We start from the raw sequence: 13707 nt of genomic DNA, 5'->3' as shown, positions 1-13707 counted from the left end.
CACTGTTTTTTTTTTTTTTTTGAGGTGCTGAAGCTTAATTTAAGATACTCCCATTTGTTTATCTTTGCTTCCACTTGCTTGGTCAATGATATCTCATTTTTGAAGATATCTTTAGCTTCAATATCATGGAGGGTTTTGCTGATATTTTCTTCGATGTACCTCATGGATTCTGGTCTGCTGTTGAGGTCTTTATTTCATTTTGATCTGATTTTTGTGCATGGTATTAGATAGAGGTCTGAGAGGTCTGAGCCCTTTTTACTTTTTTTGCATGTAGCTGTCCAGTTTTGCAAGCACCATTTGTTAAAGAGGTTTTCCTTGCTCCACTTTATATTTCTGGCTCCCTTATCAAAGATTAAATGTTCATATAGTTGAGAGTGTGTGCAAGGATATTCAACCTTACTCCATTGGTCTCCAGATCTGTTTTTGTTTCAGTACCATGCTGTTTTAATTATTACCACTTTGTAGTACAGTTTGAGGTTGGGGAAGGTGATGCCTCCCATCTTCGCAGCCCCCCCCTCCACCAAATTGCTTTAGCTACTTATGGAGGCTTACTGTTTTATATGAATTTCAGAAGTGTTTGATCATTTCTTTGAAGAATGTCATGGGTATCCTTATAGGGATCACATTGAATCTATATAATGCTTTGGGGAGTATTTTCATTTTGATAATGTTAATTGTGCCCTCTTTTATTTCTTGAAGTAACGTTTTGTAGCTTTCTTTGTACAGGTCCTTTACTTCCTTAGTTAAGCTAATTCTGAGGTTCTTGATTTTCTGAAACATGATTATGAATGGGATTGATTTTTTTATATCACTTTCTTCTCTCATTATTTTCATATAGGAAAACCATGGACTTTTGTTTTTTTAATAATTTATTTATTTTTTAATTAGTGAGTCACAGTGAGGGTACAGTTACAGATTCACACATTTTCGTGCTTGTCTTTCCCTCATGCAATGTTCAAGAGCCCATCCCTCCACCAGTGTCCATTCTCCACCACTTATGAACCCAGTATCTCTCCCACCCCCTATCCCATCCCCCCCACCCCACTCCACCTCTGTGGCAGAGCATTCTAATTTGTTCTCTCTCTCTCTCCTTTTGGATGTTGTGGTTTGCAATAGGGGTATTGAGTAGCCATCATGTTTAGTCTCTAGTCTACTTTCAGCGTGCATCTCCCTCCCCGCTCGGGATTTCCAATTATGTTTTACTTGGTGTTCCCTTCTCTATCTGGGATGACTTTCCCCCAGCATGTGAGGCTAGCTTCCAAGCCATGGAGCCAACCTCCTGGTATTATATACTACTATTCTTGGGTATTAGTTTCCTACTCTGCCATTTTATATTCCACAGATGAGTGCAATCTTTCTATGTCTGCCCCTCTCTTTCTGACTTATTTCACTTAGCACGATACTTTCCATGTTGGTCCACTTATATGCAAAGTTCAAAACCATGAACTTTTGGGTATTTATTTTATAGCCTGCAACTTTACTATACAAGTCTATTGTTGGTAGGAGATTCTTGTTAGAGTCTTTAGGGTTCTCTAACTATAGTATCATGTCACCTGCAAATAGTGAGAACTTGACCTCTTCCTTTCCTATCTGTATGCCCTTGATATATTTTTCTTGCCTAACTGCTATGGCAAGTGCTTCCAGTACTATATTGAATAGAAGTGGCGAGAGTGGGCATCCATGTCTTGTTCCTGATCTTAGAGGGAAGGCTTTTAGTTTTTCCTCATAGAGAATAATGCTTGCCATGGGCTTGTGATAGATGGCTCTGACTATATTGAGGAAAGTTTCTTCAATTCCCATTTTGCTGAGAGTTTTCATCACAAACAGGTGCTGGATCTTGTCAAATGCGTTCTCTGCATCTATTGATATGATCATGTTTTTATCTTTTATTGATATGATGGATTATGTTGATTGACTTGTGAATGTGGAATTATCCTTGCATCTCTGGGATGAATCCCACTTGGTCATGATGTATGATCTTTTTGGTAAGTCGTTGGGTTCTATTTGCTAATATTTTGTTGAGGATATTTGCATCCATGTTCATCAGGGATATCAGCTGTAATTTTCCTTTGTCGTGGTGTCTGTCTGCTTTTGGACAGGGTGGTATGTGCCTCATAGAAACTGGGAGTGTTTCGATTTCTTCCATTTCCTGGAAAACCCTGAAAAGGATTGGCAATGGGTCCTTTTTAAAGGTTTGAAAGAATTCACTAGTTAACCTACCTGAGTCAGGACTTTTATTTTTGGGGAGACTTTTTATTACTGTTTCAATTTCCTCGACGGTGATAGGTCTGTTCAGGTACTCTCGACGGTGATAGGTCTGTTCAGGTACTCCAAGTCCTCTTAGTTCAGCCTTGGGGGTCTATAGGAATCCAGGAATTTATCTATTTTCTCAAGATTTTCTTGTTTCATGGCATAAAGATTCTCAAAGTAATCTCTGATGAACCTTTGAATTTCTGTAATTTCTGTTGTGATGTCCCCCTTTTCATATCTGATTCAGTTTATTAGGGTTCTCTTTCTTTGTGAGCCTTGTTAGTGGTTTATCAGTCTTGTTTATTTTTTCGAAGAACCAGCTCTTGGTTTCATTAATTTTTTGAATTTTTATTTTTTTGGAATCCAGGTCATTGATTTCTGCTCTAAGATTGTTTTTTCTTTTTGGGTCATACCTAGCGATGCACAGAGATTACTCCTGGCTCTGCATTCAGGAATTACTCCTGGCAGTGCTCAGGGGACCATATGGGCTGGGAATCGAACCCAGGTCAGTCACCTGCAAGGCAAACGCCCTACCTGCTGTGCTGTTGCTCCAACCCCTCTGCTTTAAGTTTTATTATTTCTTTCCTTGTGCCTGGTTTGAGCTCCTTTTGTTGGTCATTTTCTAAGATCTTAAGCTGTCAAGTCAAGTTATTTTTGTGGTCTTTTTCTTCCTTCCTGAGAAACACTTGCAGAGGTATAAATTTCCTCTTAACACTGCTTGGGCTTTGCCCCACAAGTTCTGGTAGCTCGTCTCTTTATTTTCATTTGTTTCCAGGAATCTTTTGATTTCTTTCTTGATTTCCTCTCTGACCCGCTCATTGTTCAACATTGAACTGTTTAATTTCCAGGTGTTTGATTTGATTCTCTGTTTCTGTGTGTGATTAACTTCTATCTTCAGTGCATCGTGGTCTGAAAAGATAGTTGACACATTTTCTATCTTCCTTATTCTAATGAGGTATGTTTTGTGGCCCAGAATATGGTCTATCTTGGAAAATGTTCCATGTGCACTGGAAAAGAATGTGTATTTGTTTTTTTTGGGGGGGATGAAAAGCCCTCTATATATCTGTTAGCCCTCTCTCTTCCATTTCTTTCTACAAAGTCAGTGTTTCCTTGATGAGTTTTAGTCTTGTTGATCTACCAAGAGGTGATAAGGCGGTGTTAAAGTCTCCAAGTCTTCAACTACTATTGTGTTGCTACCAATGTCCTGTTTGGAGTCTGTTAGCAGTTGTCTTAAGCATTTTGCTTAAGTATTAAGCTCATTGGCTGCATATATGATTAGGTTTGTAATTTCTGATGTACATATCCCTTGATAACTGAAAAATGACCTTAACTGTCCCTTCTAGGCTTTTTTCAGCCTGAAATCTACATTGTCAGGTATTAGTATGGCCACCCTGGCTTTTTTGAGGGAGGTTTTTTTTTAATGTTTTTATTAGTGAATCACCATGAGGTACAGTTACAGACTTACAAACTTTCGTGGTTATGTTTCAGTCATACAATGATAGAGTACCCATCCCTACACCAGTGCCAATTTTCCACCACCAATGGTCCCAGCATCCCTCCCACCACCCCCATCTCGTCCCCTTCACCCCACCCTGCTTCTGTGGCAGGGCAGTCCCTTTTGCTCTCTCTCTCCTTTTGGGTGTTGTGGTTTGCAATAGAAGTATTAAGTGCCCATCATGTTCGGTTTATAGTCTACTTTCAGCCTGCATCTCCCATCCCGAGCTGGCCCTCCTAGCACCCTTTACTTGGTGGTTGCTTCTCTACCCAAGCTTGAGGGATTGTTTTCCATTCTTTGACTTTGAATCCCTGTTTGCTCTGACTGTTCAGATGTGTTTCTTGTAGGCGGCAGAATGTTCAGGTTTTTAATCCATTTTGCCACTCTGTGTCACTTAATTAGTGCATTTAGCCATTGACATTGAGAGAGATTGTTGTCATGGGGTTTGTGTCATCTTTCTGTAGAAGTTTGTTGTGCTTATGGGGTTTGTCTTGTCTTACAGTAGTCCCCTCAGTCCTTCTTTGAAAGTTGGTTTTGAGTCTATAAAGTTCCTGGGCTGTTGTTTATCCATGAAATAGTGTATTGTTCCTTCAAGTCTGAGTGAGAGTCTAGCCAGATAAAGTATTGTTGGTGAGGCATTCATTTTTGTGTGTGTGTGTGGGTCCACATCCAGTGATGCACAGGGGTTACTTCTGGCTCATGCAGTCAGGAATTATTCCTGGTGGTGCTTGGGGACCCATATGTGATGCTGGCAAGGCAAATGCCCTACATGCTGTGCTATTGCTCCAGTCCTGAGACGTTCATTTCATTGAGTTTTTTTCACTATATCCCACCACTGTCCTCAGGCTCAGACAGTTTCCTTTGATACGTCAGCTGTAAATCTGAGGGAAGTTTCTTTGTATGTAATTTCCTTCTTTGACCTTGCTGCTTGCAGTATTGTGTCTTTATCTGTGGTATTCATCATTCTAATTATGATGTGTCATGAAGTCTTTTTGTTAGGGTCTCTTTTAGCTGGTACCCCTGGGGCTTCTTGGATCTGGATGCCTGCATTCTTCAGCTCTGGGGACTTCTCGGCAATGGTATCTTTAACTGTTGCTGCTTTATTGGGGTTGCCTCCCGCCCTTCTGTACTCCGATGATTCTTATGTTGCTCCTCTTGAATTCATCCCCTAGATCTCTTATTCGCCCTTGCACTATCTTGAATTCTTTTTTCATTATATGTTGTTGCCTGTATGCTTTCTTTAGCTCATCTTCAAGCTCACTGATTCTGCCTTCAGCTGTAGTCATTCTGCTGTTGAGGGCACCCACTGAGTTTTTAATTTCATCAACCAAATTCTTTATTAGTGATACTTCTGCTTGTAGCTTTCTTATTTCTGCTCTCATTTCTTCCTGCATTTCATTGGCTGTCCATTCCACTGTTTCTTTCATATCCTTTATATCCTCCTTTAATTTACTGGATGCCTGTTCCACCGCTTCTTTGAGCTTATTGAACATCCTCAACATTTCACCTGTGAATTCTTTATCGGAGTGGTTGTATTTGTGGGTATTCCCTGTTGAAGCTTCTGAGCTGTTTTCTTCATCCATTCCTCATGACAGGAATCTGTGCTATTTCTTCATGTTACTGTAGTAGTATGGGGGTGGATTCCTCCTGTTCAGAATCAGTGTCCCTCTCTCACTGCAAGGGAGGATTCTGGATGGGATTTATTGATGGTGGTCTCCTTCCCCCCCCTCCAAGAATATTACGTTCCTCTTTGGTGCTCCTCTGTGACTTATGTGGGGCCTCTTGTGCAGCTTCAGGGGATGTGTTCTTTTACATTAGGCTTGTTCAGATTCTTTTGTTCACCATTATTTTGGTGAGTTGGGAGTATTTTGACTGGAAAAGTCTAGTGGACTGTTGGCCTAATGTGTTTGGGATAGCCAGGGTGTCCTCATGAGAATTAGGTAATGTAGGTTGAGATGTGAGTTCAAGTGCTGGGAAAGGGGAAAATAACTGGAGCTGTGTGAGTGGCTGATGGCCCTGAGGCCACACCTCCTGCTGCCACTGTACCTGTGGGGGAGGGGTCCACAGGTTGGTGCTGGTGCAGGATTAGAGTTCTCATCCTGCACCATCACTTCTAAAGCACTTCTCAGATTACAGGGGTTCCCTCTTGCCTAGGTGCTCATGTGAGAACCTTAGCCGAGAAAGGGTCTTTCAGTTCCCTGGGGTTGCTTGCTTGGCACTGCGGTTTACTTTAGAGCAATGTTATTGCTATTCTTTTGCTACTTGAGAGTTAATTGACTACAAATAATATTTACTCCTGGGCATCTGTCATGTTTACTCGACTTAAGCTTCAGTTGTCCTTAATTCCTAGCACCCCAAAAGGATGGTCTTGATGAAGGAACTTGGATGAACCCGGGGCAAGCCGTAAACTACCCTGGCATTGAAAACGACAGGACAAGCACCTTAAAACTTATAATAAGTTAGGAGCAGGGTCATGGACAAACTGTCATGACCCCCAAAAGAAGTAACTGGGTAAGGATCCTGCTGGGGTTAGGAAGGACTAATCTGAACTGAGGACTGTAATCTGGGATACATCACCCAATGTCCCCAGGAGAGCCACCCTTAAGCTTAATATATCTCTTACTGTGTCCATACAAAATGACTAGAAAGATTACTTAGAAGTAAATTTAACATGACTGTTTAAATGGATTTGGACTAAGGAAAGGAGAAATATGCTCTTAGATGAAATTCCACCCTTGGGTGGATCTCCTAGCAGGATGCTATTTTGTCCTAGAAGCTTCCCGGAATGAAGGGCTTTACATTTGTTGATTGTGCTACCTCACCTATGTGTGTCTGCTACTCCCCAACTCCGGAGGATTGGGTCATGACGAAGACTGTGAGACTGAGCATGGAGAGATGGCAATGAGGGACAGTGGAGACTGGAATGAGGGGTAGTGTGACACTAGAATAGGCGTGTGGGGAGAATGGAATAAATGGCAAGATGGAAATCGGAGTAAACGGCAACTGATAACCAACCAGCTTGGTGGCTCTGTCCCCTCCTTCATGCATCCATTGGTGGCAGTGGCCGGCCAGGGTGGGGAAGTGGCTTATGGCCACTAAACACATGCAGCACACCCCACACTTCTTGAACACACAATTTGTTATTCATTTGGTGAAAGACTTTCAAAGTTCCAAAGATGAGTTTGAAATTGCAGATCTGGAATGGGACAGGATTTTCATTACTTGGGGTTCTGACTGTATTGAGTGGAGCTAGCGAAGTTCTTGTTTAGAGAGTCATTCCTCTCTGTCAGACTTACACAGGCACACGTGCAGCAGTAGAAACACAAATATAGGAAAACTGCCTAATCCTCACATTAATTCTGTGAGAAAATAATTATTTTGGCCTTTTAACAGTTGCAAACACTGAAGGTCTGAAAGTTGAGCTAAACTGCTGACTCCACACAGCCAGCCATTGAACTTGGCTGGCCTGAATCTTCTGCCAGCCATGATGATCTTTGCATGGGCTGGCTAAGCTCTGCTACATAGGATTCACCTCCACTTCTGCTGGAGAGGGTGATGTGGCACTCCGCAGGGAAAAGATAGTGCCATCCTCCACTTGTTCCTATGACCCCATTTTATGCATATCCTCCTGCTTATTTTTTAAAGGTCACACCTGTTGTTGCTCAGGGCCTATTCCTGGCTCTGTTCTCAGAAATCACTCCTGGTGGGGCTTGGGGGACCAACCTTAGGCCCTTATGCAGTGTCAGGGGTTGAATCAGGGTTGACATGTGCTTTTAATCCCTGTGCTATCTGAGTGTGTGTCTTGCACATGTGGACAAGCCCCTGATATGATCTCTGGTTCCTTGTGGTCCCCTGAGCACCACTGAAGTATTGGCCGCCAGCACCAAGGGACCCGGGCTGTCGCATATCTTGGAACTGGGCCTGGTATGACCAGGTGTGGCTCCTGGGCCCCTTTAGCAGTTCTTGGTCCCCCAATAAAAGAAAAGGAAAAAAAATAAAGAAATTCTAGCCCCATTTTAGAAGTATTTCCTATTAAGAGATGCCTTCTCTCTAACCTGTATCAAACGGCCGGAAGCCCTGTTTAAGGCTCAATACAATTATCCTTCATATCAAGGTACCAGCTTTAGGACTCTGGAATGATGTGGGGGGCAGTAGTAGCTTTGTCTGCAACTTGGGAGTGCTTTCTTTCTTGTTAGCTCAAAAAAGGCATATATCTAGGGGTTCACTGAGGTTTTGTTCCCCTGTAAAGAGGGCAGGAGGCCAAATACATTTGGAAACCTTTTCGTTAGACTCTAAATTTTAGAGGTTGATTGAAACTAAAGCTCTACGGTTAAAATGTGTTCTGTATGGAGGTAGCATTAGCAGTGGGACATTTTAGGGAATAATTGGAAAACCTGATGGTATTAATTTTCTTGTCAGTTCTTTGTATTCTTGATCTTATTTAATATGTATTTCTCTGTTTTAATTACAGCTTGGGTTGACCATAGCCATTCGGTATAGCCACAGGTAAAGTTGAAATTTCTTTTTATTTAATGCTTATGGGCATTGCTTTGATGCTGGTGGGGGAGGCTATGGTTTTTACCTTTATTATGGTGGCTGCTCTGTTTATGATATTAGGGTCACAACAATGAGATGAAATGGTTTCTTGGTGCCTGATTGGTAAGGGATGATTGGTGTTTGGAGCAATAAGGCATTATGTGAATGTGGCAGCAGGTAGCATATTTTCTTAAGATCAGCGCTCTAGGGCAGGACTCCGAGTGATTTGTGGGTCAGAGGAGCAAGAACCCGTGAAGTAGTAGAAAAGAAAATGGAAGACATCATCTTTGCCTAAGGCCACTACTTACTCATTGTGGTGGGGGGGGAAGGGAAGAGTTGCAAAATCAGGGTGTGTTTTTGCGTCGAGGGTGTGAGAGAGTAGGCATATTTGCGTATTGATTGCATGAAGTCACAGGATAGACACAAGTCTTTTTCTTTTTTTTTTCTTTTTGGCCCACACCCAGAGATGCACAGGGGTTACTCCTGGCTCTGCACTCAGGAATTACTCCTGGCTGAGTATGGGATGCTGGGATTCGAACCCAGGTTGGCTACCTGCCGTGCTATCGCTCCAGCCCCCGACACAAGTCTTTTTCAATTAGTTTTTTATTGAGTGAGTCACTATGATTTACAAAGTTATTCATAGTAGAATTTCAGGCATGCAATGTGCCAACACTAACTCCACCACCAGTGTCAACTTCCATCCACTAGTGTCCCCGGGTTCCCTCTCACTCCTCAACTTTCCTCCCGATACACACATTTTCCAGTTTGGTTGTTGTAGCTTGGGTCTTCTGTTTTCAGTACTATTTGCTCTGTGGTTTAGCTAGGTACATATAACTCACCTCCACATTACTGATATTCCTGAGGTCCCTGCCCCCTACCACTGTACATCCTGTCTGCCTCTTCTTACTCACCTGCACTCAATTCCTTCTTTCTCTGTTTTCATTTTTATAAATTAGGGTCAGCGTAATCTGAGTATCGCCCCCATTGATATTTGCATTCCCTCCTCCTGTTGTTCTGTATACCACAGTTAAGTGAGATCATCCGTTATTTGTCAATTCTTCTGAATTCATTTAATGTGATATCCTCCAGTTCCATCCAAGTTGCCACAAATTCCAGTCTTCTGCGCAGCTGAATAGTATCCCATTGTGTACGTATGCCACATCTCCATTGTCATCCACTCATTTGTTGTTGGACACCTGGGTTAAGTCCAAATCCTGGCTATTGTCCTAAGCACTGCAATCAACATTGGTGTGTATATGTCTTTAAAAAATAGATTCATAGTGAATTACAAAGTTATTCATGATTGAGTTCTAGGTGTAAAATATTCCAACACCAATTCCTTCACCAGTGTCCACTCTCCTCCACCAGTGTTCCCATTTCTCTCTTGCCCCTCAATCTGTCTCTATGGCAGGCACTTCTTTCTTTTCTCCTATTAGGTACAGTGGTTTATAATTCTGTTACTGATAGGGTATCATACATATTGCTTTACCACCTTTCAGCACCCAGTCCTCATCCAGAGTGACCCTAACCTATTTTCCCCAGCCCCCAGTGACAACCATTCTTCTAAGACCCAGTACTTTTGCTCTTTGTTTCTTTTGCCTTCCGGTGTTAGTTATTCCCCACTATGTTTCTTTATATTCTGCATATGAGTGGGATCATTCTGTATCTGTTCCTATCCCTCATTTCTCAGAATGTTACACTCCAGATCCAGCCATGTGTCAGCAAATGCATGAATTCATCTTTTCTTACGGCTAAGTCATATTCCATTATATATATATATATATATATATATATATATATATATATATATATATCCTAGCTTCTTTTTCTGGCCATCTGTTCTTGGCACTTGGGTTGTTTCCAGTCGTCTTTTCTGCATTGTGTTTTTGGGCCCCTAGGAGTGGTTTGCTGGGTCACATGAGAGTCAAACTCCTAGTCTTGAGAGGAATGTCCACATTGTCTTACAAAAAGACTGGACCACTTGATGTTCCCATGAGCAGTGAATGTGGGTCCCTTTTTGCCTGCACTGACGCCAACACTGTTGTTGTTCTTTATCATGGGTCTATGTGGTATGAGGCAATATCACATGTTTTTTTTTTTTGGTTTGCATTTCCCTTATGATTAGTGATATAGAGCATTTTTCCCCATATGACCTTTGTTTGTTTTTTTTCTTTGAGAGTGTTTCTGTTCATCTCTTCTCCATTTTTTAAAAAATAGGGTTGGATGTCTTTTTCTTGTAAAGTTCTATCCGTGCTTTATATACTATTAACCCTTACTGGATGAGTTGAGGGCAAATAATTTCTCTCTGGAACAATCCTCCTGGTACTTATCTCTACTATTCTTGGCTGTTAGTCTCCCATTCTGTTACTTCATATTTCACAAATGAGTGCAATCTTTTTATGTCTGTCCCTCTCTTTCTGACTCATTTCAACTAACATGATACTTTCCATGTTGATCCACTTATATGAAAATTTCATGACTTCATCTTTTCTAAGAGCTGCATAGTATTCCATTGTATAGATGTACCAAAAAGTTTCTTTAACCAGTCATCTATTTTCGGGCATTCAGGTTTCTTCCAGATTCTGGCTATTGTAAACAGTCTGCATCTCATCTTGAACTCACTGATTCTGTCCTCAACTGCTATTACACTCCTGCTGAGGCCTTCCAGTGAATATTTTAAATGTTGCCTACAAAATTCTTTAGTTCTGTCATTTCTGCTTGTAGTTTTCTCATTTATGCTCTCCTATCCTATTGTGTTTTATTGGCTGTCCACTCTATTAGTTCTTTGAATTCCTTAAACATTCTCAGCATTTCCTTTCTCATGGCCTTATCAGAGAGATTACAGAACTCATTATTATTTGTTAAGACTTTGGGGCTCTCTTCGGGGCTTTCTTTGCTCATTAAGCATGATGGAATTCTGTGCTGCCTTCCCACTGCACATGTTTGTAGGATTGTGTATTGCTAGATTCCGGTTGTGTTCAGTGTTTGTTCTGGAGCAGGAGAAGTGTTGTATAGACTCATTAGTGGCTGTGCTTTTTGGGGAGGCCCAAACAGTGTTCCTCTCATTCTTGGTGGTTTGTTGTCCTCGGGCTCCAGATTGCCTTCGCTGGGCGCCTGATATGCTCCTGGAGCTTACCTAGGGATTTAGAGTGTTGGGGAAATGGTGTGGGGGTGCTTTTACCTGGGGCTTCTCCATGTATGCTCTTTTGAATATCATTTTTGTAGACACAACTCTTACAGGAGGAGGTGAATCAATAAAGGAGAGCATCCTAGGAGGAAGTGGCTCTCACCGTCCTCAAAGGCGACGTGGACGGATGGCGGCAGGCCCAGCTGTGGGGGCTGATGCTCTGATCAGCAGCTTCCTGAGAATTCTGAGCCTTCCTGTGACTGCTGGAACTTCATATGGAGGAGAGGCAAAGTGTGGGGAGCGTGTGCAGGAATGGATTGGAGCCTGGCTACCTCAGCTTCCTTCTAGGTCCTGCTAGTTTGTTTCCACCCGGGACTTAGAACCTGCTCCTCTAAACAAAGACCCCTGAAGACTTGGATAGAAGACAGAGGAGAGACGAAGTCTGGCTTTTGTGGTTCATACATGAGAACAACTCCCCAGGGAGCACACCCACCCCAGCTCCCCCTGCCACGCTCCTCCTGGCTGCCTTCTGTGCTCTCATCACATTTTGGCTGGCATGGTCATCCTGTGCTGTGATTTCAGGGCTGATTGCTTCCAGGCTGTTTTGTTCAGACTCTTGAGGGGGTCTTATGTTCAGAGCAAGGGGAATCATGGGTATTTAGAAACATGGCAGTATAAAGCCACCAGCTCTCAAGTCAGCGGGGAAAGAGATGAGATGGAGCAGCTCCTCAAGTTCCCTTGTGAATTCCGAGTTCTGTAACCATCAGCCTCATGATGCTGGGACCCCAGGCACGTGGCGGTTCATGAAGCCCATTTTCACACAAGGGGTCTACACCTGTGGTACTCTGTCATATACACAGAAAATTCTGGGAGCAGTGTGACTGATAAGTGGGACTAAGTAGTTAGCTGTTATGAAGCAGAGGGAAGTGCTTATAGTGATCCAGTGTCCCAACTTGGGCAGTTGTGCTGTGCCTATACAGGGGGCAAACCTCTGAGTAGCATGGGTCCAGATGGGGATAGTCCTGTGGTGCATATGACCTGGGTGTGTCCTGTCATCTTAAACAGTAAGTTCAGGGCCTTGTCAGAAGAGTGTGCCCTGAGATTTATTTCTGTGATATAAGGAATTTATGTTAAAAATTCCAGAAAGCACATCAGTGTCCATAAGTCTGTGGGGTGGGGGACACCATCTTCTGGAAAACCTCCACGTCCTAGGAATGGTGACAATGACCAAGGTCGGCAGCACCCTCTGCTCCCCTCCCCTTCTGTGCTGCTTCTGGGGGTAGCAGAGGGCAGGAACCAGCCTCTGCTCTGATGCTGCCTGCATCGTGCCCTTTCTGCCTGTCCCTACCCCCAACTCCACCCCCTCCCCATGCAGAGGAGGAGACAAGGGTGCAGGATTCTGATCGTGAATCTCTTTCATGGTGACTTAGGGGGACACTGAAAGGTGACTTTTTCTGCAGATTGTGGAAAATATAACCTCATTACAAGTCACCATCTTTAACCTTTGCAAAAGGCTGAAAACATAGACTGTGTCCTTCCACAGCTTCTCTCCACCGGGCAGCTGACACCCCCATCTCCCTCTGTCCCTGTTCAGCACTCACTCCATTCCCCTGCTCTGGCCCCAGCAGCCCTGTTCCGTTTTCTGCCTTTGACCTAAGGCCTCTGGAACCTTCAACTTGCCTTACCTGTGATTGATCCTGGGCACCCTGTATAGTCCCCGAGCACTCCCAGGAGTAGCCCCTGGGAGCAGAGGCAGGAATAAACCTCGAGCACTGCTGAGTGTGGCCCCAAACCCTCCCCCAAATAAAACAAAACAAAAAATATCAGATAGATCATTTCAAGTTGGATGTATTACATTTATTATTTTTATTTTCTTTGTTGTCGGCCATACCTGACAGTGCTTAGAGGCTATTCTTGACTTTGTGCTGAAGAGTAACACAAGTATTCAGGAGATCATATATGGGCTTGGGGAATTGAATAGGAGTTGGCGGGAGGCAAGGTCAGTTCCTTAGCCTCTCTACTCTATCTCTGACGCAGGAATACTTTCCCTTTCTAAGACTGACTAATATTCCTTTAGCTACACATTGTTTATCTGCTTGTCTGTCCCTGGACACTTGGCTCATGTCCACCTATTGGCTGCAGGGAATATGGGGGGCAGATGTCACCCTAAACCTGGCGTTCTATTCTTTGGGTCTGTCTTTTCCTGTTGATTTCAGAAATGGGGTTGTATCTCAGGTCTTTGTGGTTCTGGGTCACTTCAGAGGTTTATGCTAGCTATTGAGAAATAGTTTTCATTTTC

At 43.0% G+C, this 13707-nt stretch overlaps 1 protein-coding gene across 1 annotated transcript in view; it reads left to right on the top strand.

Moving 5' to 3' along the window:
- Window positions 1–13707, top strand: part of ACOXL (acyl-CoA oxidase like) — a 355676-nt gene that overhangs the window by 114787 nt on the left and 227182 nt on the right. The window contains exon 10 of the mRNA XM_055123333.1: window positions 8217–8251. Coding sequence (XP_054979308.1) covers window positions 8217–8251 — 35 coding nt within the window. The remainder of the gene's footprint in view (window positions 1–8216; window positions 8252–13707) is intronic.

This window comes from Sorex araneus, chromosome X (genome assembly GCF_027595985.1).
Source record: "Sorex araneus isolate mSorAra2 chromosome X, mSorAra2.pri, whole genome shotgun sequence".
Classification (NCBI taxonomy): domain Eukaryota; kingdom Metazoa; phylum Chordata; class Mammalia; order Eulipotyphla; family Soricidae; genus Sorex; species Sorex araneus.
The sequence above is the reverse complement of the archived record's forward strand: the minus strand, read 5'-3'. Positions and strand labels throughout refer to the sequence as shown.